The sequence below is a fragment of the Coturnix japonica genome, chromosome 4, assembly GCF_001577835.2.
Source record: "Coturnix japonica isolate 7356 chromosome 4, Coturnix japonica 2.1, whole genome shotgun sequence".
Taxonomy (NCBI): Eukaryota; Metazoa; Chordata; class Aves; order Galliformes; family Phasianidae; genus Coturnix; species Coturnix japonica.
Genome location: NC_029519.1, coordinates 60353557 through 60368279, shown reverse-complemented (window position 1 = coordinate 60368279; position 14723 = coordinate 60353557). Strand labels below are relative to the sequence as shown.

The window sequence follows — 14723 nt, the reverse complement described above, 5'->3', positions numbered from 1 at the left end:
TTAGGTTCATGTCCAAAACTCATTGAAATAAACTAAACACCTGCCATTCACCCAGGGGATTCTGGAAAGGGACCAGGAAGTGTTTTGTACTCTGGGTTCCCAAACTGCTCACTTGTTGAATTTTCCTCTATGTTTATAATACTTGCAAGTTTTTACAGATCTAAGTGTTTTTAATCTGTTGTACAAATGTTCTAAATCCTTTATTCCTCAACTCCCAACTGAGACCAGCAGATGATGATATACCTTTATCAAAGGGGGATGGACAAGAGTTTTACTTGCTCTCACTCCAGTTGCCAGCTTCTTGGATAATCATAACAGAGAGGCAGTGCTGAAATATATTTTGATGATTTTCTGAAATGAAAACTTGGACAACCTCCAGAACAAGTAAAATCTGAGCCTGAATGTGCGAGGCAAAGTGAGAAAAATTCTCTGAGCAAAGGAAGAAGGAACCTAAGGAGACATTTGGCAAGACAAAAGAAGACACCACAGAGAGGTTAAGAATATGAGAAAGACCCAAAGTCCTCTCTTGCAGTAGGAAGGGGAATCCTTCCAAATTATAAAATTAAGTATGTTCACATTATTTCTTCTTTCAGCCTCTTCTGTGCACAAAGTTAAGTCTTCGTTCAACCTCTTATTTCTGTTCAGAGATGGAATTAGAAAATATTTGAAGCTGACACAGTTGACGTCACACAAATGCTTGCTACTGCTCAGGGGAACATGGAAATGCTCCCACACCTCTCATTTCACACTTTAAAGCTTTCTCAGCATTCAGCTTCTGTTGATTGCCCTAAAAGAGATTCTGGGATGGTTCTACATTGTCTGGTGGTCTGCCTCCCTAAATGCATGCACAGTGAATTGACCAATGAGCCCCACTGCTCAACCATCCTTCCCATGGACACTTCTCTGTGTAGTTATCCCTGGTAGAGCCTCTCTGCCCCCATAACCAGTGCTGCTGTGGTGCCAACATATCAGCAGGGGCAGCATTCCAGTTTTGTGGTCTAGCTGAGGAATCTTTTTGCTAGTTGTCTTCTTTTGATTTCTTTTTTCTTACAGTTCTTCTCTTTGCACTTGTTTTAGGCTTTATTTTAGGGTTCTTTTTCAAATAGCTAAAAACAGAACAAATGACAGGGCGTAATCTATTTCTCAGTTTATGGACTGCTTCCAGTGACTGTTGCCAGCCCATGTGACATATATAAATCACAGATATGAGAGCTGCACTCCTGCATTGGTTAAAGTGGTAAGTAAAATTTCTTGTTGTCTTACACCTCATTGCTGACAAAGTGACTCCCAGTTGAAGAGATTTGCACGTGCTCTTTCTTTCAGCAAGCAAGAAGCATATATTTCACTCATCGAACGTGCTTCTCTGACAGAAAGGAGAATGCAAGCAGCTGTTGTGTAGGACTACTGCATTTGTTAAACTCGTGCCCACTTTCTTTTCTCCCAGCGAAGGTATGACTATACGTGGCAATACATATTTAACACTGTCATTTTCATGGCTGTAAATCTACCCAGTTGAATTCCAGAGCAATTTGCCATCAGCAAAGAAATCAGACAGCCTGCAAGTTTTCAGTCTGGCAGCTTTTATTGTTGTATTTTGCTGTTGTTTTAATACTCCCTCTTAAATGTGAGAGGTGAAATGTTTTGTAAACATTCTTGAAACATAACACGCATTTTCATTCTTGTCACCTTTGTCAGTGGCAGCAGACAACATCTATAATGAAGTGGAATTACAAAATGTCTACCTTTTATGAGGTGGGTGCAGTGACGAGAGGACAGAGAACAGTTCCTATTTGCAGTAGCTCTGTTCTAGCCTTTACTCTTTAGTTGTACTAGTACAAGCACAACATCTTAAAAACAAGTTCTATGAAATCTCAACCAAAATGTTTCTTTTCTTATTGCAGTTGGCTGTTTAAGCTGTGTGTGGAATTGGAAAAGAGTTCCCAAATGCACTAAGGACAATTTTAGATAGATCTAATTTGAAAAACAGAAGTCCCAGCCATTGGAAAATGTTGTTTTTAACCCCCAATCAGACTGAAGTTAAAAAATTAAAAAGAAATAAATAAAAACAAAAACCAACACATTTGTTTTAAGGAAAAGTAGTTAGGACCTTCAAGTTTCCCAGCACTGCAAAACACCAGGGCAGGGGATACTCTAGATAACAAAGGAGTTAAAGAAGTTAAAGCTACAGTTTCCATGAAAGAAGGGCAAACCATTAGCAGAGAAAGAAAGTGATGTTACCACCCTTTGGAGTAACAAAATCACAGGAAAGGATTGGAAAGGGAAATTACTGAGCTTCCTTCTGCTCATTTTCTGATTCACTTTCAATTCCTTCTCCAGGTTGAACTAACCTCAAAGATAGATAAAGTTTCTCAGAGCTTGGAAAGGAATACTTTTTAATTCTAAACTTCTTGAGAGTAAACAGTGCAGAAACCTCTTTTCTCAAAGTAAACTTCATTTTGAATAATATCCCCAGAAATGCTGCTTTTGAAAGTTGCTTTTGTGACTGACTTCAGCAACTCTGTCTCCTTACAGATGGAAGTAAACAAGCTAGGCTCTTATTTACACGAGCCACAAATTCATAAGCATCTCTATGTAGTAAGTGCATTGCGTCACTGAAATGGGACAAAGAGACACATTGCATTCTAGTGGCCCAGTGTGGTAAAATAGTTCTATTAACAAAATGTGTATTTCTCTATTCGCTGCTTTAAAAAAAAAAAAAAAAATTCAATCTGACAATTTAAATACTTTTGCCATGAGCTTCTTCAGATGCTGATGCAAAAAGCAAAGTAAGAGAAAATTAATTCTATTTATCAGAAAAAAATAATCTCTATGCCATTCTAGTAAGAGTTTCATTTCTTCTACCAAAAAAAAAAAAAAAAAAAAAAAAATAAAGACAGTACCAGGCCTACAAAGCTTAGAAGCAAAGGTCTCAATCCCACACACATAGAACTTTCTACAGTATGAACTGGCCTGTTTAAATAAAGGGAGCTTCCCATTCCTACACGTGAATTTGCACATCAGGCAATGACTCTTTCCATTGTGCTTCTGACATCTCACCAGCACTGACAGAAACCTCAGTTGTTAGGAACTGCATGAAAGAAAGCACCTGAAATACCTTTCAACAGGCATGATAACATTAACACATCTCATATTTATTCTCTGTGTTCTTTAAATTTCTCCTTAAAACCTAATTCTGCAGTTTTGTCTATAATTGCCTGCATTGTTCTAGTGACACTTAAGACTGCTGGCTGCCTGCAGTTAATAAAACAAGGCCCTTAAACTGTGTAAATGTATATGGGCTGCACCTTCTTTGTGCCTATCTCAACACTTGTTGAATGCTTTCCTAAATTGTCCTGGAAGCCAGGATTGCCTCTTCTATTAATCTCTGCAGTACCTGTCTCAAAGACCTTAATCTCCAGACTCCACTTCTCTTGAGATAAGAAGAGTCTCTCACACCTGGGATGGAGAAACAGAAGATTAGCAGAATTGCTTCCTTTAGGTAGCATGGAGTGGGAAATGCAAACACTCTGCCAGTGGAGGGGTTCTGGTATTAGATATGCAGTGATGGACTAGTGCTCTTCCAGAGGAAGCCAGACCTGCAGATTTAAGGATGTTAGGTGAATGGTAAAGATATGTGGCTGGGAGATCTACAAAGAGATTTCAAATCAGCATTACAGAAATTTATTTGAAGTGACTAAAAACTCACTGAATTATTCTGGCTATGGATATGGTAGAATAATTTTTTATCCTAGAGTTCTTATCAAATATGTTCTTTTCACTTTGATTATAAAACAAAGATCAGTTCACAGTCTGAAGATCTCAGGATAAAGCACAAGTTCACTGTGACACTCCACAGCTCTTCTTGGTTGTTTTTCTAGTGCTCTGAAATCCCCAGAGCACACTAGAATTATCTCCAGCTTGCTATTTTCTGTCATCCAAGAAGACTGCTCACAAGCCGAATCCAATTCAAGGGATTACTGTAGGTATAAAATGACAATAGCATTACCTCTAGCAGATGAAATATGTGACCTATTTTGTTACCTACCACTTTTAAGTATAAATAATACATATATTTTTACCTGCACATGTAGTCATTTCACAGTTGCTAGGTTTTGTCTCATAGTTTTCAAACCTAGTCATTTATCCTATTTTTCACAAATTTAACATTTTCATCTTAAATTGTTACTATATTTTATCAGTAAAATTACTGAAAAAGACCATTTGATCAGTGCCAAGTAAGAAAAAAATGTATATTCCTCCTAATTCTCACTTTTCTTTGACATAGGGGATATGCAGTATGACAAGCCCCAAAGCCTAGTGGGAAGCAGCTGTCTGATAATGAATAATCCAAAGAGCCCAAGCACTGCTTTGCCTTATGTTTGTTGGATTTTGTTTTTTGACTCATGTGTTTTCTATGCATACTGTGCCAATGTAATGTAATTTTGCTAACTAATGATGCTGCTTGCACACTTACTTCCAGTCCCACTTTCACCCAGTAACTCCCCACTAACTGGAGAGCAGCAAGTCCAGTTAGACCACCTGGGTTATGAGCATCTTGTTTCTGCAAGTCCCTGGGTCCGATTACTCAAGCCAGTCAACAGCACAAATATTAACTTTCAAAGTCTGTATCTCCACATACAAAGAGCAAGGAGTGAAGCATGGAGCTCACCCACTCCACTTGGAGCAGTATCATGAGGACACACCTTCCCTCCTAAATTTAATATGGTATAAACTATCATTAGAAAGAGGCACTTAATCATCACTTCTGCAATGCATTTTTTCCCCCTAGTTTTATTAAAAATCATGGCCTTCCTTCCTACAGAATGCATCCACTAAGAAACAAGAATTTCCTCCTTTTTCCAATGATTTCAATGATACATTCTTTTTAAACAGCTGATATTATCTCAGCAGTAAGTTGGCTTTTTACACTGCGCACTTTCTGATTTCCAAATAAAAAAGAGCACTAAAATAGAATGACCTATAATAAACTGGAAACATTTCACTGTGTGAGAAAAAAAAGGTTTCCTCCTGAAAATCTATGTACAGTGAAAGTGAAAAAATGAAAAAATATATGAGCCATGCTTTAAGTGTAGCCTTATTTCCAGCAATGCAAAGCAGCACAGACCAGAGCTGCACAGACCAGAGCTGCATATCCCTGCCCATTTGACTTTTAGGGCACTCAGCCAGCTCCTGAAGGCCACACAGGGAGCCCATCAGGTTTCACTCAGTCCAAGTGGGAGAATAAAATCCAGCTAGAGCTTATGGAATCATGCACTGCTCTATTCTGAATCAAGTTTATCAGCTGCAGAAGATTCAGCTTACCCACACTCATAAATCAGACCACCAGGTGTCTCGTCATCTTTGAAAGCTTTTAGAAATCATCTGTGATAATATAGGACCTATGAACGTTAGCATCTTTGCCACATTCACTTGTTTTGGAGGTCACTGGTCTTTTGTTATAGGTATTAGAGTTGTAAAAGGCAACTAGGATGTCTCAGTTTTACTGAAATGAGAGACAAGATTCTCTTACACTGGTGGCCTGAAGAAGCACACTATGTTTTCTTCATAGAAATAAATCTTTCATGAAGAAAGCAGAACCTCAGTATTCTTTACACATCCTATAAAACCACAGAGTGTTTCAATTGGTAGTATGTGGGAGCACAGAGGTTCTTCTGTTAATAATAATTCAGCCCTGGAAGCATTTGGAAGACAAGTTCCATCATGGAGCCACCATCCACGCCAACTGGGCCAGAAAGGAGCCTTCTGGCTGCCTACTGTGGCCATGTAATGCCAGCATTGTAAAACGTGGTTGTTCAGAGCCCCACACAAATCCCTGTTCTTAGTCTGTGGGCCTTCCCAGCACACTCTTTTTCCAGTGAGGCATCAGCATCTGCTTCCAGAACCCAGCCTAGAGCCCAAGAGTCCCAAAAGGATCTTCAGAAACACACCTCACTCTAACAGGCTGCCAGCAGAACAACTCTGTAGTACGGTTGCCTTCAAACACACAGAAAAGGGAATTTACATAGGATAATAAGGTGATTTAAAGACGAAGTAAAGAAAGGTTTGTAGCAGCCCTCACGGCACCTTCGGTTACGCGGGCTGATAAGGATGCCGGCTCCCGCGGCCGCGCATGCGTTGCGCTGCGGGCAATTGTTGCTCCGCTGCGCTCCAACTTGCAGTCGGCCCCGAGATGCGCTGGCGCGGCCGGGGCCGGGATGAGAGCGGGAGCCGGGGCGGCCCGTGAGCGCTGTCGCTGTCCGTGGTGCTGGCTGTCGCTGTCCGTGGTGCTGGCTGTCGCTGTCCGTGGTGCTGACTGTTCCGTGCGGGCGCGCAGGTGAGAATGGCCGGGTCGGGGAGAGGCGCGGGGATGCGGCCGCCTCCCTAACCCAGCTCTGCTCCTTCCCGCAGCACCGACGAGCCCAGCTATATGTCCTGCGTGAAGGAGACGGTGGACAGGCTGCTGCACGGCTACGATATCCGCCTCAGGTGAGACGCCCGCACTTCTCACACAGCAGCCCTCCGCCTAACATCGGCTCCTGCTTCCTTCTCCCCACCTCCTGACCCCCCGCGCAGGTCCGCCCGTCGACGTGGGCATGCGGATCGAGATCGCCAGCATCGATGTGGTGTCGTAAGTCAATACGGTGGGTAGTGGCGGGACGGGGTCGCGGGGCGCCGAGCCCCCCGTATTATTGCGCCGCCTGCCGGCCGCACCGCAGCGCCGCGAGAGCTGCGCGTCCAGTCTCCACCGGCATGAATTCCGCTCAGCACTTCGGGGTTGCTAGGAAAATCCATTTGCATTGGTGGCATAATATTTGCATGCTTGAACTAGCACTCCACAAGTGCTCGCAGCCGTGTTCGAAATGCCTGCAGCAGATCTGAGTGTCTGCGTTCTGGTTGTGTTGCCTTGTTCTTCACATGATCAGCAATGTTGGGGTTGCCCTGGCTTTAGCAGCACAGGGATAGATCGGTTTGTTTTTGTGTGTATTTGCTTTTTTAATGTGAAGTGGCACTGAATAAAAGCCACAAAAAGTAAACAATACGGAGCGTCTACAGAAACCACTCTTCCCATAGAAAACTGGTGTAGGTTAAATGCACAATCGAGTTTGCATGGAGCAAACTGGACTCTGCAGAGCATAATGATAGTGTGATAGAGGTATCAGCTCCTGGAGTTCCTGTTACTACTTTGGGAAGGACATGGCAGGGACTGTTCAGATGAAGCAGAAGAAGCAGGGAGCTGAGTTCTTTAGGTCTAAACAGTCAACTCCAAACCATTTCTCCCACCCTGTAAAAGAATCACTGCAAAGCGGTCTACACTGGGAAAACTAAATACTGCCAACACCATCAACAAAATATCTGCTTAGAAAAGTCCAGAGTATATCAGGTGTCAACGCCTGAAATCCTGTTAATTCAAAGGGGAGTAGATTTAACAGTATCCATTAGCAGCGTCAAGGGATAATAATTGCATAGCACTGGATCACAGCATTTTTACTTAGTTCTGAAGGATCCAACATGCAGCACTCTTCTCCCTTCCAACCCTTGCACAGCCCCTGGGAAACTGTAATTTGTTTTTTAATTATGGAAAGTTATATGCTAGATGTATTCTTTGACTGCTAAGAGGGGCACCTTTACTAAGATGGGTCAAAAAAAAGTCAAGACTTGTTACATAAAATACCAAATCCCTCCCAATGGAAGGAAGCAACCATTCCTAGGTATAGCCAAAAGGCCATTCTGTTCAATCTGTCTCACGTGGGAGTAGCAGGGGCAGTTGTCTCATGCCTGGGCTCTCCTCAGTCATGTAAAACCTAATTGAGTGTCAGAGGCAGCCAAATCCTGGTACACAGTGGTGGGGTTAAACTTTCTATTCCAGTCCCAGTCCTTAGATAAAAGAGTTAGATAAGAGTAAAGTTTTAATCTCTTTGCGTCAGGTTTTTCCATCCTTGCTCCAACAATTGGAATTTACAAAGAAATTGCTTCCAAAAGTACAAAGTAATCCTTCACTTTGTTTCAATTAATGACAGTTCAACTAATTTTCATCCATGACAGAGTTCTTTTGGAAGTATGCTAGACGTTTACATGAATGTAGAGATTTTATTAAGAACCCCACTATTATTGAATCTATTAAGTTTCTGTGATGTGAATTGTCTGGTTTATCATGATACCTCTTCACTATTAACAAGAGATGCTGATTGCACAACAAGAATGAACACAGGCAACATGATTCACAGTAACTACCTTCAAGCTCCAGGGCAAGCAAGCAAATATTGCTCTACCTACTAGAAAATAGTTGAGAAGTAGCTGGATTCTTAAATAAATAAATAAATAATAAAAAGCACGTACAATAAATGAGTATTCATTCATCTTGTTCTGGGTCCAACCCAGTTATGTGATGCAGAACTGAAAGTAGTTCAGTGGAGAGCCACCAAGCTGGGTTGCTTGCTCTAGGACCTGGGTTTATTCTGCCTGGAAAGAGATGTCTCTGAGGGCACATTCCCAGTATCTGTGAAAACATTATGGAAAATACAACGCCAGACATTTCACCGAAGTATATGATGTGATGGTAGATATGAAGTGAAACAAAAGAAGATCAAAGTTGGATCTAAGGAAAGGATTTTATTTTTTTCTTTTTTTTGTTCTGTGGGGACAGTCCATGAGACAAAATGGATGCTCAGGGAGGTTGTAGTTTACATCCTTGGTGGCCTGTAAGACTCAGCTGTATCAAACCCCAAGCAACTGGGTCAGATTTCATATCTGAATAACTTTATTTTATAAAATCATTATTGCTTACTACATTCAGGAAACAAAACTCCCCTTGACATTAATAAACATCTAGTATTAGTTGGCTGTTCTTAATTCCAAGATCTAGGACTATCACACAAGACTAACTTGCCAATATATGCATATATATATAGGCAAATGTTTTCAAGCTTGCCTATAGATGAAAAGCAAACACATAGATGCCTCCAGAGCTTGGAATAGTAGAAGTGCTTCCTATTACTTGAGGACTGAACCTGTAAATGGCAAAAGATAATTCTCTCTCAGTAGTTACCTACTGAAACTTACAGGAACTGTGTTTTGGTTCAGGGTATACAAAATTATCATAAGCAAGAAATTAACAGTTTGGAAGGATTCTTTCTTTGATTTTTTTTTTTTTTTTTTTCCTTCATGGTAATTTTGCATCACAGAACACAACCATAGTAGCAAATGTATTATGGCACATTTACAACAAAATGTACAACAGCTTCCAGAAAGCTATTCATTAATATCCAGCACAACTGCATATATTAACTGCCCCAGTTCCCAAGGTAATTTCATCCTTTCAATTTTTGCTGTATATATATATATATATTTTTTTTTTACTATTATGCATATCCACATGTTACCGTGTTTTAGTAATTTCTGATTATTTTTTTAGTTCAGGATAAAATTATTCCTATTAGTGAAGAGAAATCAAGAGAAGACTAGAATAATATTCAAGAGAAATATACCACAACCCCATCCACAGCCCAGGACCTCATTTCAGACTTCCCAGGTGCTGATGTTTAAGCTGAGTAAGGCTTAGAACCACTCTAAGTTTGCCCATTACCCCTGTCAAGTCAGCATTCATACACTAGACCCCAGCTACTGGCTGACTTCTACATATCATTGCAGGTTATGTTAAGGTACTTATTGCAGGCTAAGGGACTCTTAAGCTGTTTTTATTGATTACCTGGAATTTCATATGTTGTCTTGTCCCTTCTTACTGGCTGGGTTAAGTATCTGAGAAAGCAGGATATTGGTTGCTGATAATGTCAGACTAGAAAACCAGCTCTCTTCTAGGCAATTTCATACCAAAACAGGTATCATGAATTTCATTTCCATAGATCCCTTCCTTTACAGCAGCAAAATCTCCTTTATTTGAATCTCAGGTTTAGTACATGGAGAACTAAAAAATGAACTTCTTCAGCACAGCTGGGTAGGCAACAGAAGCAATCAGGTTAGTTGCAATGATAATAAATGCAAATCTTCAATATAAATACATTTGTCAGACAACATTCATAGAGATTAAACTGATTTTTAAAATTGACATAAAACTCCGGAATTCTTTGTGAAAATTTGCCTAGCTGCAATGCAGAAGAAGGGAGAAGTACTTTCTTGTTATAGCATGAAGGACATGCAACAGACTGGAAATGAATATTAATAAGAATGTTCAGCAACTGATTTTATTTTTTCCAGCAAATAAGGAAAAACTAACCAAGTAATGATGTACAAAGGTCAGATCATTTCATCACTGTCTGCTTCAAATGTAAGTAATTATGTTAGCAATGAAACATGGAATGAATGTAGAAATTGACATCTTAAGGTTAAGCAGTGAGGTCACTGTTATCGAATGTCATGTTGGGTTGTTTTTCATTTGAATACAGAACTGAGTGGTTCTTTAACAAAATTAACAAATAGAAAGAAAGGATAAAGTGATAATTTAAATGTTGCTTTATATGACCCAAAAAGGTCATATTTATGACTCAAAAAGTGGTCCCTTCCAACTGAAGCCATTCCATGTATTTATTTATTTATTTGTTTTTAAATCAAACCAAATGGAAAACAGCTTCAAGGTTAATATAAGCAATATACCAAATTGTTTTTTTAGCCTGACAGGCACAATACTTCAAAAGTTTCCTTACTTCAAGGTTTAAACAAACTAGCTATGAATGCCCTTCATAGAAAATATGATTCGTTTATTTGATGTTAAAATCAGTTGCCCACAGGGCAGGTCTTCCAACTTTCTCAATTGCTTCTCTCTCTGGACCCTACAGGTGGCTTACCCTCACTACCTAGCTTTTCTCAAGGGTTGATAAGCTCAGTTCTGAACCATGTACTTCAGCTTTCAGTTCAGACTTTACACCTCATACCGCATGGTATTCCAAGACATCTGTAGTGCAGGCAGATAACATAAACCATGCAAAGCCTACATTTCTGAACACAGCAGATAGTATTGACACTTCCCATTTGTTTAAAGCACATTCCAAGAATGCAGCACAAGATTACAAACTATGCTAGTCTGTTGAATTTCAGCATTTTTTATAAGCTGCTTTTGGCCACCTTGTTTCTCCTGAGCCTGGACTAATAAATAAATAAACAGATAGATAGATAGAACTGAAACTTGCTGCCATAATAGCTACAAAGAAAAGGACCAAACATTTCCTTACTCATTCCCCAAAACACTTCTACTTCCAGGTTACATTCCCAAAACCTAAAATTAATCTTATAGTAATGGGAGGCCTGTAACAAGATAGATTTTCTCATCCCATAACCGAAGGACACAGTGTTTTCTCCAGATGTTTTCTGCATCCGCATCAAACAATATGCCCATGTTGTGAGCACTGGAATCTTCTAGATTTGGGTCTGTTAGCCTCTACAAACCCCACAGTTCAGTAGCACAAAGAAGGTGAGGGCATTCAGGGTCACAAATGACACTTTAGTAATTGAATTGCCAACAACTCGCACAAAGCATCCAATTCCTGTAGTTATCATTTCTCCAAAATATGTTCTCTATGAAACCTGTAGTAGCAGTCACTGATCTATCAATCTAGCAGAATAATACCAGATAATAATGTACATTCCATTATTTTTCTAAGCAATAGCTTGGTGTTAAGGTTTTCTTATGCTGCAGACATCTGTAGAAAGTAGATTAGACTTTTTGCCTATCAAGGCTGATAACGTCCTTTCAAAACTGCAATGCTGGTTTTGGCCAAAGTGGTGTCACACTGAGGTTTGCTACACCTTCTGCTAGGGTCAGGTCATGAACAAGTAAAATGGAATCTAAAACAAAAAGACAGCTTCCAGAAAGCTGCATTATCATTTAGGTATCCATCCTGTAGAAAGATTGAATTGTAAGGTTTTAAATGCCTACAAGAGAATACATAGTTTCAAAGAGAAGATTTCAGACTGCCAAACTTAATTAAAGACTGGAATAAGTGTTCTCCATTAAAATGCATCAATCTGTTTGGCTGAGATGAAGAATTTCAGTCGAGTCTTTTTTAATTATCTATAGAATGAAATGAAGAGACAGCAGTTAAAACTGCTGAAACAGATAGATGGTGTCTAAATATTGTTCAGGATCTTAATGATATTAAGAGAAGAGTACAGTTATTTCCCCAGAATGTTTTTAATCAGAAGAGCCTTTTAAGCAAAGCTGAAATAAAACAAGTATCAGACAGCTGCAGGTGGATGCGTTCATGCTGAAATATGTCAGTAGCTTCTAGGCAGCAGTGACGAGACCGCTCACATCCAAGAAGATGCTGATAGTCCCACTGGTCTCAGTGAAACTGCTCACAGGTAAAATTTTTCACACCAGTAGAATTAAGTGCATGTTCATTTTATCAGCTTAACAGTTTCTTCCACAATTTGTGTGAGCACTCCAGCTCTCCAGTTACAGCAGTTTTAAACCTTTATTTTGTTATATTTTTCTGTGTCATTACTTTTTGGCATGAGAGAATAACCAAGCCTGGAATGAGAACCTTTGCCTGTGTTCTTCCTTGCTGATTTATCCTTTCTTTGATCAGTCTGCTTGTAAACCATTCATTCTGAATGCCAATGCACCGGCCAAGGAGAGGATATGGATGAGGTTCAAAGTCTACATAAATATAATATACTGCATCTCACAGGCAGTGCAGCTTTGTCACTGGCTTCCTATGAAAGGAGTGAAACATGGGATTAGCAGCCACCTATAAATTCAGGATTTATTTTATCCACTGCACCAGGACTGATTTAAAAGAAAAAAAAGGAAAAAAAAAAGGAAAAAAAAAAAAAGCTCTGCTTTCAAAACATCAATAACATGCTGGGATCCAAATCTGCAGTGACAGACTTCACAGCTTGTTAAATGCCTTGTGGATTCTTACGCTAATAGGAATCAAATATGGTGCCATTGCAGTAGCAATTTGAAATGAGTCCTGCATAGAAATTCAGCTTGCACTGCCAAGAGAAATGGTTTTGTTTTCCAGAAGCTCACCAATATATATACTATTGAGATCTCAAAGATTTACACATTATTTCCTTTTAATTATTCCTCACAGAAATTCAGAGTAAACAAAAAGGAAATGATTACAATTACTAGCATAAGTCAGAAAAATACAGCGTGAGAACAATCTACTAAGTAGCAGTATGGTTATTAAACAGAAAAAGAGATAATGGTTTTAAACTAAAATAGGGGAAAATTTAGATTAGACCACGGGAAGAAATTCTTTGTTGTGCGTGTGGTGAGGCTATGGCACAGCCATCCTAATGGGTGCCCCATCCCTGGTGGTGCTCAAGGCCAGATTGGATAGAGCCCTGGACAGCCTGAGCTGTGGAGGGAAAGAGAAGAGAGCAACCTTGCAGATGGGAGGGAGGTAGAAATGGGTGGGTTTAACTATTCCATGATTTTATGGTCTTTCCTTACATTATTCATATCCACAACTACATTACCACGTAAGCATGACTTACAAGCTTTATAAGTCGCAAGTGAGAGTCTCTTCCATTCTTTGTAGAGATTAGTGATTTTTTTTATATATATTTGTATTCAAAGAAATTAATTAGGATAAGCCCACAATTTGGGGAAGTATGCGTGAGTTAATTCTTCTCCCTCTCAGCAAGTAGGACTGTCACTGTAAAAGTGGAGCAAAGCTATCAGAGGAGATCACAGTTCCAGAGGAAAAGACAGTAATTCAGCTAGCTCGAATGGTATGCATCTTGGAATGCAGTGCAGAAACCTTAGATTTCACTCCATGTTCAGTGGGAGATCAGTGCCATCAGTAGATAAATGTCACAGTATAGAAAAAAAGACAGCAGGCTCAAGATAAGATCCATGGCCAGAACCACAGGCCAATTTCCAATCCTTACTCAGACTTCATTGTGCATGATTGTGGACACAGAGCAACTTCTCTGGCCCTTAGTTTCTCCTCTGTTACAATTCCTGTCTCACAGAGATATTGTGAGAATTAAACTCATTGTGTAAGAGCTTATTTGGACATTGGGCAAGTTCCTGTACATTAGGAAAGAAAAGACATACAGCCTGCAGCTAAAAAAGTACATACCCCCTGTGACCAGTAATTTCAGTGAAGCATCATGGCTTATGACCCAGCTGGTCTGCTCCTACATCTCCAACACAGTATTCCTGCAGTACTGACAGAAATTTATTTTTTACTTACCTAGTGAAAAACCCCAACACAGCACAAGATGTTGCATGGTAATTACGTTTTCCTCGGTGGGAATACTGAATGACATATTGTGATATATCAAGAGGCAACTGTGAATTCAACTTGAGTCAGCACAGTAGACTTTGCCCCGTACAGTATGTTTCCAGATGAACAGTGTGAGTGCAAGTACAAGTACAAAAGGAAGTTACTGAATACCTCACAGCATCACATATCCTCCATCAGCATTAGTTTTCAAAATACACCTGACTCTGAGCTAGCCTGGGAACACTTTGTGTATTCATCATTCGTTTAGTTTACATATTTACTTTATGAACTGACTGTTTGCAGAGTGGATTCACCTCCTAGGAGATGGCAATAATTATACTCATTTGTAAAAAGAACAATGCATGTCAAAATACAGAATTTACTTTTTTTTCTATTTACTCTTTTATGACACGATCTGCCTGTTTCTTGTAACAGCAGGTAAGAAACAGCCATGGCTTTTTTGTAAATAGGCTATTTAATTTCATTAAATTTTAGATATCCTCAATTTCTGGAACATTACAACAACAT

At 39.7% G+C, this 14723-nt stretch overlaps 2 protein-coding genes across 14 annotated transcripts in view; one reads left to right on the top strand and one right to left on the bottom strand.

Moving 5' to 3' along the window:
* Positions 1–14723, bottom strand: part of GABRA4 (gamma-aminobutyric acid type A receptor subunit alpha4) — a 134621-nt gene that overhangs the window by 51979 nt on the left and 67919 nt on the right. The gene's annotated exons all lie outside the window — the stretch shown is intronic.
* The window catches only part of GABRB1 (gamma-aminobutyric acid type A receptor subunit beta1), a 76166-nt gene continuing 66468 nt past the window's right edge, over positions 5026–14723 (top strand). For 2 of the 12 annotated variants that reach the window (XR_001555164.2, XM_015862328.2), the window contains exons 1-2: positions 5026–6334; positions 6409–6486. Coding sequence is in view for 2 of the 12 variants with exons in the window: in XM_015862328.2 (XP_015717814.1) it covers positions 6216–6334; positions 6409–6486 (197 nt within the window). In the remaining 10 variants the exon portion in view is untranslated. Of the gene's footprint in view, positions 6335–6408; positions 6642–10212; positions 10283–14723 lie in introns of all 12 variants that reach the window. The other 10 variants (XR_001555165.2, XR_001555166.2, XR_001555172.2 and 7 more) reach the window with 8 other exon arrangements.